Below are 17,107 nucleotides of genomic sequence, written 5' to 3'. Positions count from 1 at the left end.
AAGACCTCCACAGAGTTCTGGTAGTTTCCTAACCACACCTTTGGAAACCATATCTTGGGAAACACTGGTATGGTAGAAAGACCATGTGCATTGGAATGAGCTACCAAAATTCAAATCCCTGCTCAGCCACTTATTTGCTATGTAATCTTGGGCCCCACAGTTAACTTCCCTAGCCAAAAGATGAAACAATGTGACCTAATTTACAGGACTGTTATAAGAATTAGAAATGACATTTTAAGGCACCTAGAACAGAATTAACATATATTAGGCATTAAAGGAAGATTTCTGCTATTATTACATTAAAGTGATAAGGTGCCTTGCTCTATCAAAGCATGTTTGGCTGTTTTCTTGGAAATCAAGCCCACTCTGCCCACTGTGTATAATGCTGTGACCTGATCCCACACATATATACTCCTAGGCCCTTACTCTGCTCTTTTTATTCCATAGCATTTATTACCTTTTAACTCACTATATAATTTACTTATTTTTATGCTTATTGAAACCTAACAGAATACAAACCTTATAAAGGCAGAGATTTTTGTTTGTTCTGTTCACTGACATTCATACCACCTAGAAAGTATATGGCAAAAGATGGGTGCTCAGTAATTATTTGTTGAATAAATATTGCAATTCTGTATTACTAGAAAAAAAATGTATTTTTGTTTCGATTTTGTCCAGTGTCCATACTGCTTATATTCCCTTACCTTTAAATCATGACCCTCCACTTCTGATATCAACACCTGTTGAAAAACTGGCTAACATAAAATGATACTCTGTGGGAGCACTGGAAATCAAGGATAAGAATCATTAATATCTACACAAAGTCATTGGTATTATCCTAACCAGAAAGTTCTCACTGACTAAGTCATTGATACATGAATTGTTCTGAAAGTTGTTACTTCTGTAACTAATATTGGGAATTCCAGAGAAAACTCATCATTGCTCTTGGGATTAGTAAGAACTTCAGAGCAGAATGGAGAAAACTGTCAGCTTCTTCTAAGGGCTGATATTAAACGATTCTTACTAGGACTTCTTCTTAGTAGAGGGGCAAGAAAGAGAAGACACCACCCTTGTAAGCTGATGAAAAGTCCGGAGTGCAGTGGAGACGTGGGAAAGCCAGTGTGTTCCCACCCCACTGAGTTGTCAGCCTGAACTGGGGACCAGCTTAGTGCACGTGGGAAATTTCAAATGAGCACTACTGGGAGCAAGGGTCAGAGGCTGTAATGAGGATTCCAAGTCAGAAGCCAAGCTTTGCTTTGTGTTCTCTTCATTCCCTGATGAAAATCGCATTTTCTTAAAGCCACTTTGCACACCAAGTCAAAGAGTCAAGCATTCATCCAGGTCATCAAGCAAGAAACCACCCCTCCCAGTATATCCACATAATTATATATGATTTCCATTTCCTTTTCTATATATCACAAATACCACTGTCTATGTGCCAGGGTTGGGCTACTCATTACGTACATTATTGGCTTGTTTAAATCTCACTACCATTTCATGAGGAGTAAGCCAAGTTTGTTTGCCCAAGTGATGCAGTGACTAAATGAATTATTTCTACAGCATGATGCCTCCTCACACAAAAGAAGAGGCATTTTGATGTGGTATCTCAGATATGGAGTCCATTTGTGGGGAAAGAACAAGAAAATATGTTTTAGCCAATCTGAAAATGAGGAATGAAGACCTTTAACAGCAGTAATACTGCTGGACTAATCATAGCACCCCTGATGTTCAGGCCAGCAGATGGCTTCCAGAGCCAGCAAATGTTCTGCTATAGTCTGCTCACTTGGCCCTGTCTGTAAAGACAGAACATGTGTACTGTTTGTGTCCCACAAAGGTGGAAGGAAGCAGAAGCAAATTATGCCTGAACCTTTTCCACTCCCTTTAACCTGTTGCCATGGAGCAAAGACTGCTGATTTCTTTCATCTTTGCTTGAGTTATCCTCCAACATCGTTCCATGAGCCCTGGACTCTTCCACTGTATTTGTTCACTAATGTACCTGAATTGCCAAAACATGCTGCCTGACATGTATCAAGCACTTGAGAAATATTTGCCGAATTTAATGCATCTTGACCCTCCCGTGCACCCAGACCCCTTAAATTATTAAACCACCTGTCACAACAGAGCCACGCCAAAGGTTCTAAGCTGGGCCTGTCCTTGTCTGAGCTTTTGCTCCCATAAACAGCCAAAGTGATTTCTTTTAGTGTGTTTGTTAACTACAAAATGCCATCATGATTTCCAGTGCTATTTACTTTTGCTGGGTTTTAAATGCTAAAGCATCCTTCTTGGTCAAGTGCAAAGTGGTGGATTGGTGTGGAACATCCAGTGACAAGTGCAGTAGGGCTGGGTCCTGGGAATAGCTCTTCAAAAAGCCCTTAATGGTTTATTGTGGTGACTTAGTAAATGGAGAAAACTCATACCACTTTTCTCTCTCAGTGGTTTATGGAATAAACTACCTCATAGCAATTATACCCCAGGCAATAATTCAAGGTTTCATTTTTAATTTGATCGGGTAGATTTTAATTGTGACAGTTTTATTCTTTCATATGTGCAGTGTTTACATTTTTTTCTCTGAAGCAGGAGGGGCCAAAGTTCTTTTGATTTTTGGAATAGCATTATGCTTTGAAGGAACTCATTAAAATCTAAGGAGTTGAGTCTCCAGATAAACAAGACCATAAATGGTACCCTTAGAAAATATCTAGAATTGTTACATGGTTGACTAAAGCCCAGTAGAGATTTTGATGTGAAACAATGAATTGTAAATGAAGAATCACTTTGGGCTGGGTTTTGTTTCTTCTTTTTAACATGCAGAATTGCTTGATTTTTTAAAAAATGTAATATGTCTTTCACTACCCTTCTCCTTAGTTCCCATTTTGCTATATACAAAAATCCCAGAAGCCGAAAATGAAAACGTTGTTTAATTATTGAGCTATCTTTTTCAAAAAGTTTTGAAGTTCTTGTATTGATAAGAAAAATAGCTTAAGAACTTAGAAAAAATCTGATGATAATCGGTTGGGAAAGAAAATGTATTTTCCCACTCTAGAAATGAATAGCAAGAAGACTGTGCTGCAGCATGACATAGGTACCACTGATAAGTAGAGAGAAACATCTAGACAAGGGCAACGTAACACATGCAGACCATAATCCTGGGTGATTTTAGATTATTATTATTTTTAGCCATTTCAGCAACATTCACTGCACATCCACTGGGTAGAAATCACCACCCTAGCTTGTATTCTGAAAGAGCATAAAATTGAGCAAGAGAGTGTGTAAGTGAATGACGGGGTGAGGGTCATAGAAGTGCAGGTAAGACCTTCCAGAGAGGAAAGAGTAGGAAGGCAAAGTTAGAGGAGGAAAATGAGACATCATTTAGGAAACATTTGACTGGCAAGGAGAACAATAATCAACTGCAAATGGCTTTCGACATCAGCATTTATTATGTGACACAGTAAATATGGGGGGGGCACAGTTTCAGTAGCTGGGTAGCACTTTGCTGTCTCTCTCTGCTCTGCCATCTTCAGCTGCAAAATCGCTACAGTTGATAACAGCATCTCTTCCAGCCATCATTGCACCAATTAATGAAGAGATGATGTTTCTTTTCATGTACCCATTTTCAATAGGGAAGATAACCTTTTCCAGAAGCTCCTACATGCCCCACTTCAGGTACCAGCATGTGCACACGTGATCTTGCCCTAGCTTTGAGGGAGGCTAGCTGAAAGAAAACTACAAATTTCTGAGCCTGTTTCAGTTCTGGGTAAACAAATCAGATAATCCCTGCCTTCAGGAAATTTACCTTCTAATGACTTGAATGGTGGGAAGATTCAAGGTCTAGCCAAAGGAACTGGAAGGGTGAGGCTACACAGAGTCTGACTTCAAGACCATTGCAGTTGAAGGGCCAAGAGGTCATAGGCTGTAACTCCAGAAATTCAGAGGGGGATTAGAAGCAGAGGCATAGCAAGAGAAAATCCCATAACTGAGTTACCCAAAAGAAGTGTTAAGCAAAAGAGAAGAGAGTGCTTCTTCTCTGAAAGCGAATGGATGACTGTTAATAAAAACTAATAATTGCAGAATAAATATTGTCCATCTCCATGTTATCTGCTTTTATTTTTTCAAGTGTTTAACTTATTTCATCTATTTCTAATAAAACATTTTATTACTAGATCTCTTTGCAATTGGTAATCTATTTTCATTTTTTTTTAGCGCTTTTGATTCCCGTAACACCCCCCATTAAGTAAAATGAATATGCATATGTTTTCAGATGTGGGAACAGAATCCTAAAGAAGGTGATTGATGTGTCCAAGTTTATATTAATTATAAACAGCAGAGCCAAAACTGGATTTCAGGGGCTGTTGCCTCAGTCAGATTTTTTTTACAGCATCCTAATTCCTGAAAAGGTATGCTTAAGTCAGTGGTCTACCTAGATATTTCTTTCTTACTTATTTCAAGCTGCTGTTTCCTATCAGTTTATTTACTTGACTTTTATTTCTCCATTAAGTACCTAAATTAATAGAGAAATAAATGTTCATCCAATATAACTGAGCCAGTAGTTTGAAATTTTTATTAAATGTTAGGAAACGAAATGTGCAGTTATAGCCAAAGATTAGAAGAATTATAGGAAAATAGTACTGGGTGCTGTTGTATGAACATTAAAAAATCAGTTTCAGGCATCATTTAAAATTTTTTACCTCATTTTCCCACTGACTCCAATTTTCTGAATCATTCCTTTATTTTTTAGAATGTGGTTTAATCACATACATTTTGAAGCTGCCTTAAATCACTCTGTAACAAAATGGATTATAAATAAATTAACTAATGAATTATATACAACTGTAGTTAGTTTTGCATAATACATAGGAAAATATTATTTGCCTTCCTGTAATACATGGATCTACAATTTTAAACTATGTCTTTTTTATGCATTTGTAAATAGTGTCTCCAAGCCAAAATGGTACCATGGGCCTTTTAAAAGGAAACTGTAGATAGATTTATAACTGTGACCCTTCCTATTTGCATTTGTTACCAAGTAAGAGTCACATATGCTACATAAAATAGACCTCAGTAATTATGATTGCTCACCTAGTTGAATGAGGAAAACCTCTGAATCGCAGACTAGCTTGACAAAAATTTATGGAAAGTTATTTTTTAAGTAATGATACTTCTGAAACCTATTCTAATAATGCATCCAAGTTGATAATTTATCTTAGACATACTATATACTCTCAAAGAATTAATATTGTCATGCTTGCACCACTCTGAAGGGCTTGCACTCTAATTTTTTATTCTTTAATTAAATCCAAGAATGGATTAGTGCTTGGAGCGAAATTTTTTTTTTTTTTTTTTTTTGAGACAGAGTCTCGCTCTGTCACCCAGGCTGGAGTGCAGTGGCATGATCTCGGCTCACTGCAAGCTCCGTCTCCCGGATTCACGCCATTCTTCTGCCTCAGCCTCCCAAGTAGCTGGGACTACAGGGGCTCACCACCACGCCCGACTAATTTTTTTTTTTTTTGTATTTTTAGTAGAGACGGGGTTTCACCATGTTAGCCAGGATGGTCTCGATCTCCTGACCTCGTGATCTGCCCACCTCAGCCTCCCAAAGTGCTAGGATTACAGGCGTGAGCCACCGCACCCAGCCATGAAATTTTTTATTACATGTCAAAGCCTAGCAAGTTTTAAATTAAACTAACTGGATGAAAATGCAAGTACTTTTCCTAATTTGTTTATGGAATTTTCTTCTAAAAAAGAGATCGGGACATACATTTTTGTCCTATATTATTTTTTGCTCTGCTGTTCATTAAAAAAATATGAGTTCTCTTTCCTCTCATTTTCACCCTTTAGGTGTTACGTTTTTAAAAACTGTTATAATAGCACATGGCTGTTGGGTGATGATCTTTGGAAAAAATACAGTAAAAATGATGTCTTTCTGTTTAATTTATACAGTAAGAGAATAATCTCACCCTTGACCTAAATATCCTGCCCTTTCCCTTCTCCCCATTTTCATTCCCAGGCCACTGCAGCTGGTCACAGGGTTTTAAATACCATCTATATGTGTCTCTTAAATGTCTATGTTCAACCCAGACCTCTCCTATGAACTCTGAATCCTTATTGCCAACTATCTACAAGATACCTCCTTCATTTGGATGTCTTGCAAACCTCTAAACATTATCATATCAAAACCACACTCCAAAACTTGACCCCCAACCTTCTCCTCCTGCAGCTTCTCCAAACCAGTCAACAGCAACTCCATCTTTCTAGTTGCCTAGGCCCCAAGCATTAAGGTCATCCTTTCTTCTCCCTCTCCCTCTCTTCTCTCTCTCTCCATCCAATAAATTAATGCTATTACCTCTATCCTCACTATGTCCACTGTGGAAATATTTCTCATCACCTCACTGTCCTGGTTCAGGACCCATCATCTTATCTGGGTAGATCAGCAGGCCCTCTCTGCTCTCCTTGCTTTATCTCTGGCTCCATGCATTCTACTCTCAACTCAGCAGCCAGAGTGATGCTGCTTCATGTTAGTCATCTGTTCAAAATCTCCAGTGGATCCCCACCCACTGCAAGTAAGTGCAGAAGTCCTTATTATGACCCATAAGACTCCATGACACCTGGTCCTGGCCCTATGACCCCTTCCTACCACCCGCCTCCTTTCCTACTCTCTTCCAGCCTCACAGACCTCCTCATCACTCTTGAATCAAGACCTTTATCATTGGCTTTCTTTTCCTTCCTTCTACCTGGAATGATTTTCTCCAACTCCTTCATCAGTTTGAGTTTTCTGCTAAAATGTCAGCTTCTCTGGGACTGACAATCCTATTTAAAACTGCGTCTTCCCAAGCATTTCTCATTGCCCTTCTTTGCCTTGTGTTTCTCTATGTTTTTCTTGTATGTTTGTTTAATGCCCGTCTTTCCATATTTGTTATCAGCTTCATGAAGACAAGGATTATTGTCTGTTTGGTTTGTAACTGAATTCCCAGCATCCAATACCTGGCACTCAGGAAGCATTCACTCAACATTTATGCAATGAATGAAAGGAAGGGAGGGAAGAGAAGACCTGAGGGAGAAGCACAGTGGTGCTGAAGTAGAGCTTGTGTGGAATGACTGCTAGGGGAGAAGATGGGAAAGACAGATTGAGGAGAGTATGCAAGTGGATGGCTTCAGCCATGGGAATAAAAAGAGTTTCCAGTAAATGAGTGTCTTGACCATGGCATTCTGACAACCACATAGAGAAGAAATGTGATGCACATGTTAAGGAAATAGCAGACAAATTTGAAAGCTGTTGTATCAAAGGTTCATCAAGTACGTATTTTTCTTTGCAATGCAAAACTCAAACTAGCTTAAGTAATTTGAAGGCTCACATAGCTGAACAATCCACAAGCAAATATGGCTTCAGACATAGCTTGTCCCGGGACTCAGATGATATCAAGACATCCCTTTTATCTCTATTTCTTGGTATTGTTTGCTCAATTGTCAGCGCAATCATCAGGCCTCATATGGATACAGGCCCTGTATCCTCTCTTAGAAGTCTCAGGGAAAACCTCCAGGGTTTTCATTGCCTCTGATGGAGTCACATGCCCATTGCTCAGGCAACTATGATGATCTGGGAATGGAATGCTCAATAGACTTTGACTACGATACACACTTCACCCTTGAGCTAAGGCTTGGGTAGCAGTTGGTTTACCAGAGGGAACGTGGGGTATAACTATTATAAGAGGAGGGAAATGGAGACTTTTAATGATGAACAGATGACCACTACAAAAGGCTAATGAGGGCTTGAACTTGGGTCTCTGCAGTTGGAATGGAAAAGGGAGAAAAGAAGTAACAGAGATGAAGTCTAGTAGGCCTCCTGGCTCTGAATGGAGAGAGGATGCAGAGAAGCTTTAGTACAATTCTGAGATCTTGAGCTTGCGTGATTAGAAGTTGGCAATGTCATTAATGAAGGTTCACGATAAAGTAGGAGGAACAGATTTGTAAGAGACAGAACACATTTCCTTGCTTTCTCATCCCTGTTTTTATTAATAAAATTGTTTCCAGATTCTCAGAGCTCAAGAACCGTAGAGTTCTGCAAGAGGCAAGAAGCAAATTCTTCTACCAACCACTTATTTTCAGAAGACTTAACCCTGCAGTTTTAAAAAGTCTTCTCTCTGAGCTCATGTGTGAGAGAATCAGACTGAAATTTTATTTTCTCTCAATAGTTTTGAGTTTCCTTTGGCTGAGCTATCAGCTTCTATGGAATAAGAAACCACAAGTCAGAGCTGGGTTCAATCCTCTCTTATAGAACATTTCCACACAGATGACTTAGGGTTGTGAGGCCATCTTCTAATGTACTGTGGATGGATTAGGCTTAGAGAAACATATGATGCTCATCTATAGAACTCTACTGGATGCCTAACAAATTACAAAGTGAGAAACTTTTCATCACTGATGGACCAGGTGCAAGAAAGGAGTAAAGGCAGGCACCGAATAATAAAGTGACATATGCAAATGTAGTAGCCAGCAATTTTTTGAGTATTTACCATTGACCAAGTACTGTTTTAAAGTCTCAACATATAATAAGTCATTTAATCACCATAGCAATGCTTCGTGGTGAGTACTGTTGTTATCCCCATTTTACATGTGAGCAAACTGAGATCTAGGAAGATCCTTGTCGATGTACGTTGTCAAGGGTCCCACAGCTAGTGACTGGCGTGGCTAAGATTCAAACCCAAGCAGTCTGGCTCAAGGGCCTGCCTTCTTAATAAACTGATCATATATTCCAGAACTGCCCAATACAGTCATCATTTCTGCCTGCTGTCTTGGCATAATTATAAATGTGAACTCTAGAAAGTGCCCCCATTGGGCAATAAATTATGGACACTATTTCTCTGAACCATGATATTTTCCTTATTCAAAACCAAGAAAATCTAACCTGAGCAATAAAGGCATCCAAGTGGTTCAGTTGTATCTCCAGGCATATGAGGGGTGACATTTTGGATTGAATATGACTATTGGTAATCATCCAGTTGGTCCTAAGAATTAAAGCAGCTGCATGGGTTGGCGTAGGTTTGGTTTTAACCAGCAAATCATTCTGCTGTCTTGCAGCTTTTAGGGCTCTGTTTTATGCTACAGTAAAATTATCAGTGACCATATTTTGCCTGTTTCTGGAATGGTTTTATTTATGCCTCAACATTTGGCTCCTTCAGGTTCCCCCAGATCTCCAGAACGAAGTGCTGATCAGCCTGTTAGAGACCGATCCTGATGTCGTGGACTATTTACTCAGAAGAAAGGCTTCCCAATCATCGTGAGTATTCCAGTGTTCCATCTTCTAAAGCCGCATTGGAGATTTCTATTTCCATTTCTGAGAAATTGGAAAGGTTTACATAACTACATGCAGGGTGACCTGAAGTGGAATTTTGGCAACTCTTTGGCAATTCTGATCAGTCCATCTAACCAGAAAATGCTTCGGGTCCCATCAATCCACTTACCAAATTAGAAACCACATTACAAGATTTTTCTGTTTTATTTTCAGCTTTCTCTAGCCTCTCAGGGTCCTTTTGACTTCATTTACAGGGAAAAAGCACAAATTACTGGCAAGGGACTATAATACACGTCAATGATTCTACTTCTAGAATTCTGATAAGCATGCGTAGGGGCCCTTAAGGCTGCGCCTGGATGCATCTTGCTTGTGCAGCTTTACCAGTGGGATTAACCCATTATCAAACCACAAGACAGACCTTAGCTGAGGCCTAGGTGCCCATTTGAAATTAGAGGTGTGCACCCTCTTGGCTCTCTCACTTTTTATAGCTAGTATTATTTTGATAAAAATGCACATGGGTTTCTACATGCACTCATGTTTGCAATTAGTAAAATGCAAGCCATGCTGCAGGCTATGGCTTGCCGCCATTTTTGCTCCCAAAGGAGGAGCGCAGAGTTTTTGCATTAGTCAGATTTTATGGTTACTTCCAATCTTTGCTGCAGAGGCAGAGGGTGTGGGGATGCTGAGCATTTGGCATAACCAGTTAAGGGCATAATATAGCATCATTAACCAGGAGTAGTATCATCACCAGGACACCAAACAATAAATTTGTGACAGGAAAAGTTGTTGCTATGCTCTTACAAAATTATCACTTTTGTTATACTTTTAACCTACTAAATTTCAGCAATTCTAAGATACGTTTCTCCCATGACCTATGATCTCTGAAATTGAGACTAATCTTATAACCAATGATAAGCTCCTAACATAATCCCGTACCTGTAACCCCAGCACTTTGGGATGCCGAGGCGGGCAGATCACCTGAGGTCAGGAGTTCAAGACCAACCTGGCCAACATGGCTAAACCCCCTCTCTACTAAAAATACAAAAATTAGCCAGGCGTAGTGACAGGTGCCTGTAATCCCAGCTACTCGTGAGGCTGAGATGGGAGAATCGCTTGAACTGGGGAGGTGGAAGTTGCAGTAAGCCGAGACTGCACCACTGCACTCCAGCCTGGGTGACAGAGTGAGACTCTTGTCTCATAATAATAAATAAATAAACAAATAAATAAAATAATGGCATGTCTTAATTGATGGTGTCTTATAAACAGTAACACATGTTAAGTTATTCCTGTATATTGGTGTTGAACTTGATAAATTAATTTTCACTCATGATTATTGCAGATACTTAAAAAGTTATATTATTTAGAAAAATTTGGTGAAAAGGAATTCCATGTTGTTCAACCTCCTTCTTTCCCAGGTCATTACGTTGATAGCACAGCTAAATTCAGCTTCACTCCATTTCCAGCTTAGCAGGGAAGACCTTTTAATTGGATTATCCTTTCAGATCTACTTTAAAAAATCTGTGTCTGGGCCATTCATTATCGGGCCAAATTCTGATTCAAATAGGACCAAATTTTGTTGAAAGTAAGGCCTGGATTCAAGCCCCAAGAGCCATGAGTGAATAAAATTATATTCAAATTGTATAGATGAGCTAGTATTTTATGGTCTTGCTTTTCATATCAGAGAATTAGGCTTACATTTAAATTTTTCCTAGATTTCTAACCCTCATCAAGGTATAAGTCCTAATTTATATTAACAAATGGCTTTTCTTTTCAGCAGATCATGCACCACCATAATTTTGATAAACTCATTTATTTCCCTCCCTTGTACAGAAAAGAGACATGCTGGCATTTCCATTTATGAGCCCCTCATTTAAACTGCACTTATAACATATGGTTGGTACTGTGTGGGAAAGCTACAAAACACACACTTTTGAGGAAAACCACTGATTTTTGCCTGGCCAAATTTCTGCTTTTGTGTGGCATTATTAGATAGATAAATACTATACTTTAAAGAACAGTTGATAGAAGTTTTTTTACATGGTTTTCAAATACACTCTTTGCATATAAATGCTGTGGTAAAAAGCGAACCTTTCTTTCTCTTCTATTAGGAAAAGGAAGAAGCACACATATTAAGCCCATCCCAAGCTGTACAATTGTCCAGCCCCTTCTGTTCCCTATCCGTAAGAGTAAGAAGTAGAATTTTAAAGTGTAGGTGAGCAGACCCTAGACCAAGATCTTAGGTGAGTGTCAGGGCTTCCAAGAAAATAGCAAAGACTTGGAACCAACCCAAATGTCCAACAATGATAGACTGGATTAAGAAAATGTGGCACATATACATCATGGAATACTATGCAGCCATAAAAAATGAAGAGTTCATGTCCTTTGTAGGAACATGGATGAAGCTGGAAACCATCATTCTCAGCAAACTATCGCAAGGAAAAAAAAACCAAACACCGCATGTTCTCACTCATAGGTGGGAATTGAACAACGAGAACACATGGACACAGGAAGGGGAACATCACACTCCGGGGTCTGTTGTGGGGTGGGGGGAGGGGGGAGGAATAGCATTAGGAGATATACCTAATGTAAATGACGAGTTAATGGGTGCAGCACACCAACATGGCACATGTATACATATGTAACAAACCTGCACATTGTGCACATGTACCCTAAAACTTAAAGTATAATAATAATAAAATAAAAAGAAGAATGAGCCCATAGGAGCTCTGTGTATGTCAGAGACTAGCATTATCAGTGAACAGAAAACACTGGGGAAAGACTTACTTAGGAGAAGAAAGTGTTTGGTTTTTGTTTGTGTTCCTCTAGGTACAGGCCAAGGAACAGCCCAGAAGGCAGAGAATGATGTCATGAAGTAAAAATGCATATGTTAATAAATGAATGTTTACTTTTAGTGGTCTTTTGAGGCTTGAGCTCCAGAGTGCTACCCCTCTAGCTGTAGTTGCCTTTTTTTTTTTTTTTTTTTTTTTTTTTTTGAGATCGAGTCTCGCTCTGTCACCCAGGCTGGAGTACAGTGGCACAATCTCGGCTCACTGCAATCCCCACCTCCCGGGTTCAAACGATTCTCCTGCCTCAGCCTCCCAAGTAGCTGAGATTACAGGTGCATGCCACCACACCTGGCTAATTTATGTATTTTTAGTAGAGACGGGGTTTCACTATGTTGGCCAGACTGGTCTTGAACTCCTGACCTTGTGATCCATCCGCCTCAGCCTCCCAAAGTAGGTGGTCTTTTTGTGTTTTAAACTCACTCACTCATGCTTCTCAAACTTTACTATGCATAGGTATCACCAGATCTTGTTAAAATGCTCTTTCTGAATCAGTAGGACTCGGGGAGGTAGTCTATGAATCTGAATTTCTAACAAGCTCCCAAGTGATCCTGATACTACTGGTCCATGATCCACACTTTGAGTTTAAAAAGCTTAAAATATCAAAGTATATTCTTGCTTTTAGGAGCTTTCAGACTTGTTGGAGGAGGCCTCCAAGGGTAGAATGCCAAACAATAGGTGCTGGCCCACTGGCTGTCAGACTCACCAGCCCCTTGGAATCACCTGGGAGCTTGAAGAACAACTATGCCTGGGCCACCCCTCAGAGATTCTGGTTCATTTTTATAGGCTGCAATCTGGACATTCGGATTTTTGTTTAAAGTCTCTCGCATGATTTTAATGAGCAACCAGGGTTAAGAACCTCTAGCTTAGATCTACCACGTTGGATATCACAAATTTACTATCATGTGGGAGTTTGAGCTGGGTGATTTTTGACATTAAAAAGGCATCCTTGTGTTGACAAAGGAAGGGAATCAATGCTCCAGACCATGAATCCACTTGGAGTTTGGAGAAGGAAAAGAGGTGTGATTTGAAGTCTCAGAGATAGCTTCTGAGAAGAGGAAGGATTTGCAGTGAACTTTGAAGACTGTGGAGGATATAAACAAGCCTGGATATTTGGGGAGCTTGCACCAGGACCTGGACATAACAGTAAATATGTTGGCTAGCTGGGGTCACAATAAAGAGGCTGGCCAGCAGTGAAGGTAGAAGCCCTTAAATGGCAGGCCGAGGGGTGGTGCTTAAGTCAAGAAGCAGTGACAATAGATTACTGTAAGGCTAAATTATAGTAAATTACAGTACCCTAAACTGCCAGATGGTGCTGGCTGCATTGGCAAGTCAATTATCCATCAGTAACACATGTTTGTGTAGTCAGTTATCTGTCAATAACACATGCTTGTGTAGTTTAATAGACTGGTTACCATTTCAGATCCAGAGCCAGATTGCCTACGTTTCAATTCCATTTCTATTGCTATTATATATGCGGTCTATTAGTTAAGAGTTAATATCTGTTAATACATAGATAGATCTCTCTCTCTAGTTTCCTCATCTGTAAACTAGAGATAAAAAGTAGCACCAACTTAAATACAGAATTATGCTCTTAGTGTATAGTCTGGTATATGATAAACATCACCAATTTGCTCATTTACAACTACTTACCAAAGGCGTGGCCATCACTAGATTCTACTTTGGTTTTCATGAGATAGCAACCTTCCAGGCAATATGACACAAGAGAGAACCCGTTCACTTTAAGTTATAGCATTGTGTCTAAAAGCAAACACTATATTTGCTTCTAACCCTTTGATTTTTTTTTCCTGAAGCTTCTGTTCTCTGCCACCAGTTCATATACCTAAATAAAGCTTTACATTCCTGTGAGGCCAAGTGGAAACTGCACAAGATTTTATTTGGAGGGGAAAAGAAACAAGTTTCAAAAGAGTGTAAAACCAAGAACAAGAAAATATTATAATTTCTGTTTTGAAAGAGCAAACATTTAGTGATATTTGGGAACTTAATATTTTGTTTTGATTTGGGTTTTTCACTTCTTTATGCAACATCGGTATTGGAGGAGTTAAAGGATAATTCCTTGTTTTTTCTCATGCTTGTCTGCTTAAATATTTGGCTTCAACCAAAACGGGATGCCAGAGGGAGATTAGAAGAGATTTTTATGACTAAGAATGCAAGACCAGGAGTTTGTGACCAGCCTGGTCACCACAGCAAGACCCCATCTCTACTAAAGAAAAATTTAAAAGTTATCTGGGCATGGTGGCTCATGCCTGTACTCCCAGCTACTCCAGAGGATGAGGCAGGAGGATCACCTGAGCCCAGGGTTTTGTGGCTGCAGTGAGCCAAGATTATGCCACTGCACTCCAACCTGGGCAACAGAGTGAGACCTTGTCTCTAGGGAAAAAAAAAAAAAAGAAAGCAAGACTTTGATTTTTAAAAATATATACTTGTCAGGTATATTTACTAGAATTATATATGTTCTTTTCTTCAAAGGTACTTAAAATAGTTCCCCTACCCTTTGATTTAAGGATGTGAGGAAATAGGGAATGAGAATGGGAGGTTAATCAAACAGGACAGGATATGTTGAATGTGAATATTTGCAACAAAACAAAGGAATCACAGTAGGACTGGGACTTAGTGAGAGGCAAGTGAGACGCTTGCCTAGACACAGAATTTAAGGGAATGCCAGAAAACTCAGTCAGCAAAATTGATTATATTGCAATGTAATATTTTTTAAAAATCCAAGCTAATGCCAAAAATGTTTGATAAAGAAAATATCAAAAATTAAAAAAGACTAGCCATGCTTAGTCATAGAACCTGAAACAAAAGGTAAAATATGTGCTGCTGCCTTAAATGGAAGCAACTCATAAGTCATATTTATTTTTTGAGACAGGGTCTCGCTCTGTCACCCAGGCTGGAGTGCAGTGGCACGACCATGGTTCATTGCAGCCTCAACCGCCTGGGCTCAAGCGATCTTCCTGCCTCAGCTCCCAAAGCAAGATTTTCAAAATCTACTTTGTTTATCTTGGTTCCAACTGAGAGAATTGCTATGTTTGACAGTTTCTCTTGACCAAGTGACAATCTTAAATAAGTTCTAACTAAATTAACCTGAAATAAAATAATAAGGAAATTCTGTTTGGGCATACATAAAACATTTAAATTTAATATAAATGTTATAGATTCGAATGTATCTTCTTTTCAATTTTTCAATTTTTTCAACTGCTTTGATGTTCTGGGAAAAAAAATATACACAAAACCATGTATATAGAGGTACACAGTTTTCTTTTGCCTGAGGCATCTCGGGCCCCTAAGTTCCGCATAAGGGATGCTTTGCAGAACTAAGCATGATTAATGTGAAAATCCCCCATAAATCCAGAGCTCAGGAGAGCTCAGCAGAGCTCAGATCATCTGTGACACAGTAACTAGTTTCAGCAACAGGTCTTGTAATTTTTAAATATAGGCTTGAGGAAACATATAAAGATTTGCTCTTATTCTATCAAACCTCAGGGGCTCCCCAGAAATAGAATATTAATTAAATAAGGCTAAGTAAAGTATCTTCCCTTCTATACTCTGGAAACAAGATCAAAATAGAACAAATTTAACTGCATTTGGAGAGAAGGCAGATATGGATGAACTAAACTCAGGTATATATATTTAAATTTCATTGCGGTTAATTCTATTAGTAGCCTTCACAAAGTTTTTACTGAAAAAAAATTAAACTAAAATTAATTTTAAAAATTAGCAAAACTGGTGACTAGTGTATCAAGAGCATGGTTGAAGATCTGTACTAGTGTGAAAAAAATAAAATTTCAGTACTGAAAAATAATTGTATTGTTTAGCTAGATGTTCATCTTATTGAATGACAAATCTGCCTTCTTCATTCTGGGGGAGCATTAGGCTTTCTTCTAATTTAAAGGTATCACATTTAACTTACCAAATATCACATAGATCATTTCTTTTAATCTTTCAAAGCTCATCATTAAAAATATCTTTTTTCACAAACATGGAGTGTTATGTGACAGATTATAATTTCTGTTTTTCTTTTACTAGGATTTTTCATATCAGAAAGGGTTTCAGGAAATTTTCAGACAAGAAATCTAACTTTACCAGTACAGTGTAACAGCAAAGAGTCCTGTTGAGTGGCGGTAGCTGTTGGCCTCAATACCCTGGAAATTATGAAGCATTAACTGCCCCTGCCCCCCTCCCCCAACACACATACTCCATTCAAGAAAGTCTTTCCAGCCAGATAGTTTTAGAAAAAGCTTATGTGGAATAGAGAATTCCATAATGAAAAATTCTAAAATGTGTGCATATATGCCTTCTATGGAAAGGCATTCAAGATGGAGGGAGAATGTATCACATTACCCCTTCCTTCCTCACACCTTCACTATGATTCACAGCTTCTTTATAAATTTGCAGAATGTTAATTTGAAGGTGTTTTTATCAGGCCCTCTGTAAATAATGAAGACAACACTGTCTGATCTTCACCTGTCATAAGTGCTCCATTTGCCAGAGACATTAGGAGGGAATTAATAAGGACTAAAAATGAGGGGACAAATTTCACCAAAGGCTTATGCCCAGGGTGTTAGCTTCATCATCCAGTGGAGAGTTTAGAGCCATGTCAGTTCCTCTTTGAAGTGGGGCACCTTTATCCCTAGCAATCTGTCAAAGGGAGGCTTTGTAGAACTGATGGTGATTAATGTGCACATTCTTCATGATTCCAAAGCTGCTCCAGCAGTGGATTCCTTTCCCAGTACCATTGATATAATCCAAGATGGATGATACAATGCTTTCAGTTCCAACAGACTGGAACTTATCAGTCATATGATTAAGCCAAGGATGAAGCCAACACACATTTGAAACCTCCACAGTTCTTCTTGCTGGGGTAGCTCAGCAAGGTGCTGGGCGGGCCCCATCCGGTGATTGAACCGGAGTTTTCCATTTGTCCCCAGAACAAGTTCTGTGCTTCCGGCTGCAGTGCAGG

The 17,107-nt window shown here is 39.1% G+C and overlaps 1 protein-coding gene across 6 annotated transcripts in view; it reads left to right on the top strand.

The window, feature by feature from the left end:
- Window positions 1-17,107, top strand: part of ARHGAP6 (Rho GTPase activating protein 6) — a 525,552-nt gene that overhangs the window by 497,343 nt on the left and 11,102 nt on the right. For all 6 annotated transcript variants that reach the window (XR_008622709.3, XM_063601879.1, XM_003805673.7 and 3 more), the window contains exon 10: window positions 9,171-9,268. Coding sequence is in view for 5 of the 6 variants with exons in the window: in XM_063601879.1 (XP_063457949.1) it covers window positions 9,171-9,268 (98 nt within the window). In the remaining variant the exon portion in view is untranslated. The remainder of the gene's footprint in view (window positions 1-9,170; window positions 9,269-17,107) is intronic.

This window comes from Pan paniscus, chromosome X (assembly GCF_029289425.2).
Source record: "Pan paniscus chromosome X, NHGRI_mPanPan1-v2.0_pri, whole genome shotgun sequence".
Taxonomy (NCBI): domain Eukaryota; kingdom Metazoa; phylum Chordata; class Mammalia; order Primates; family Hominidae; genus Pan; species Pan paniscus.
The sequence above is the reverse complement of the archived record's forward strand: the minus strand, read 5'-3'. Positions and strand labels throughout refer to the sequence as shown.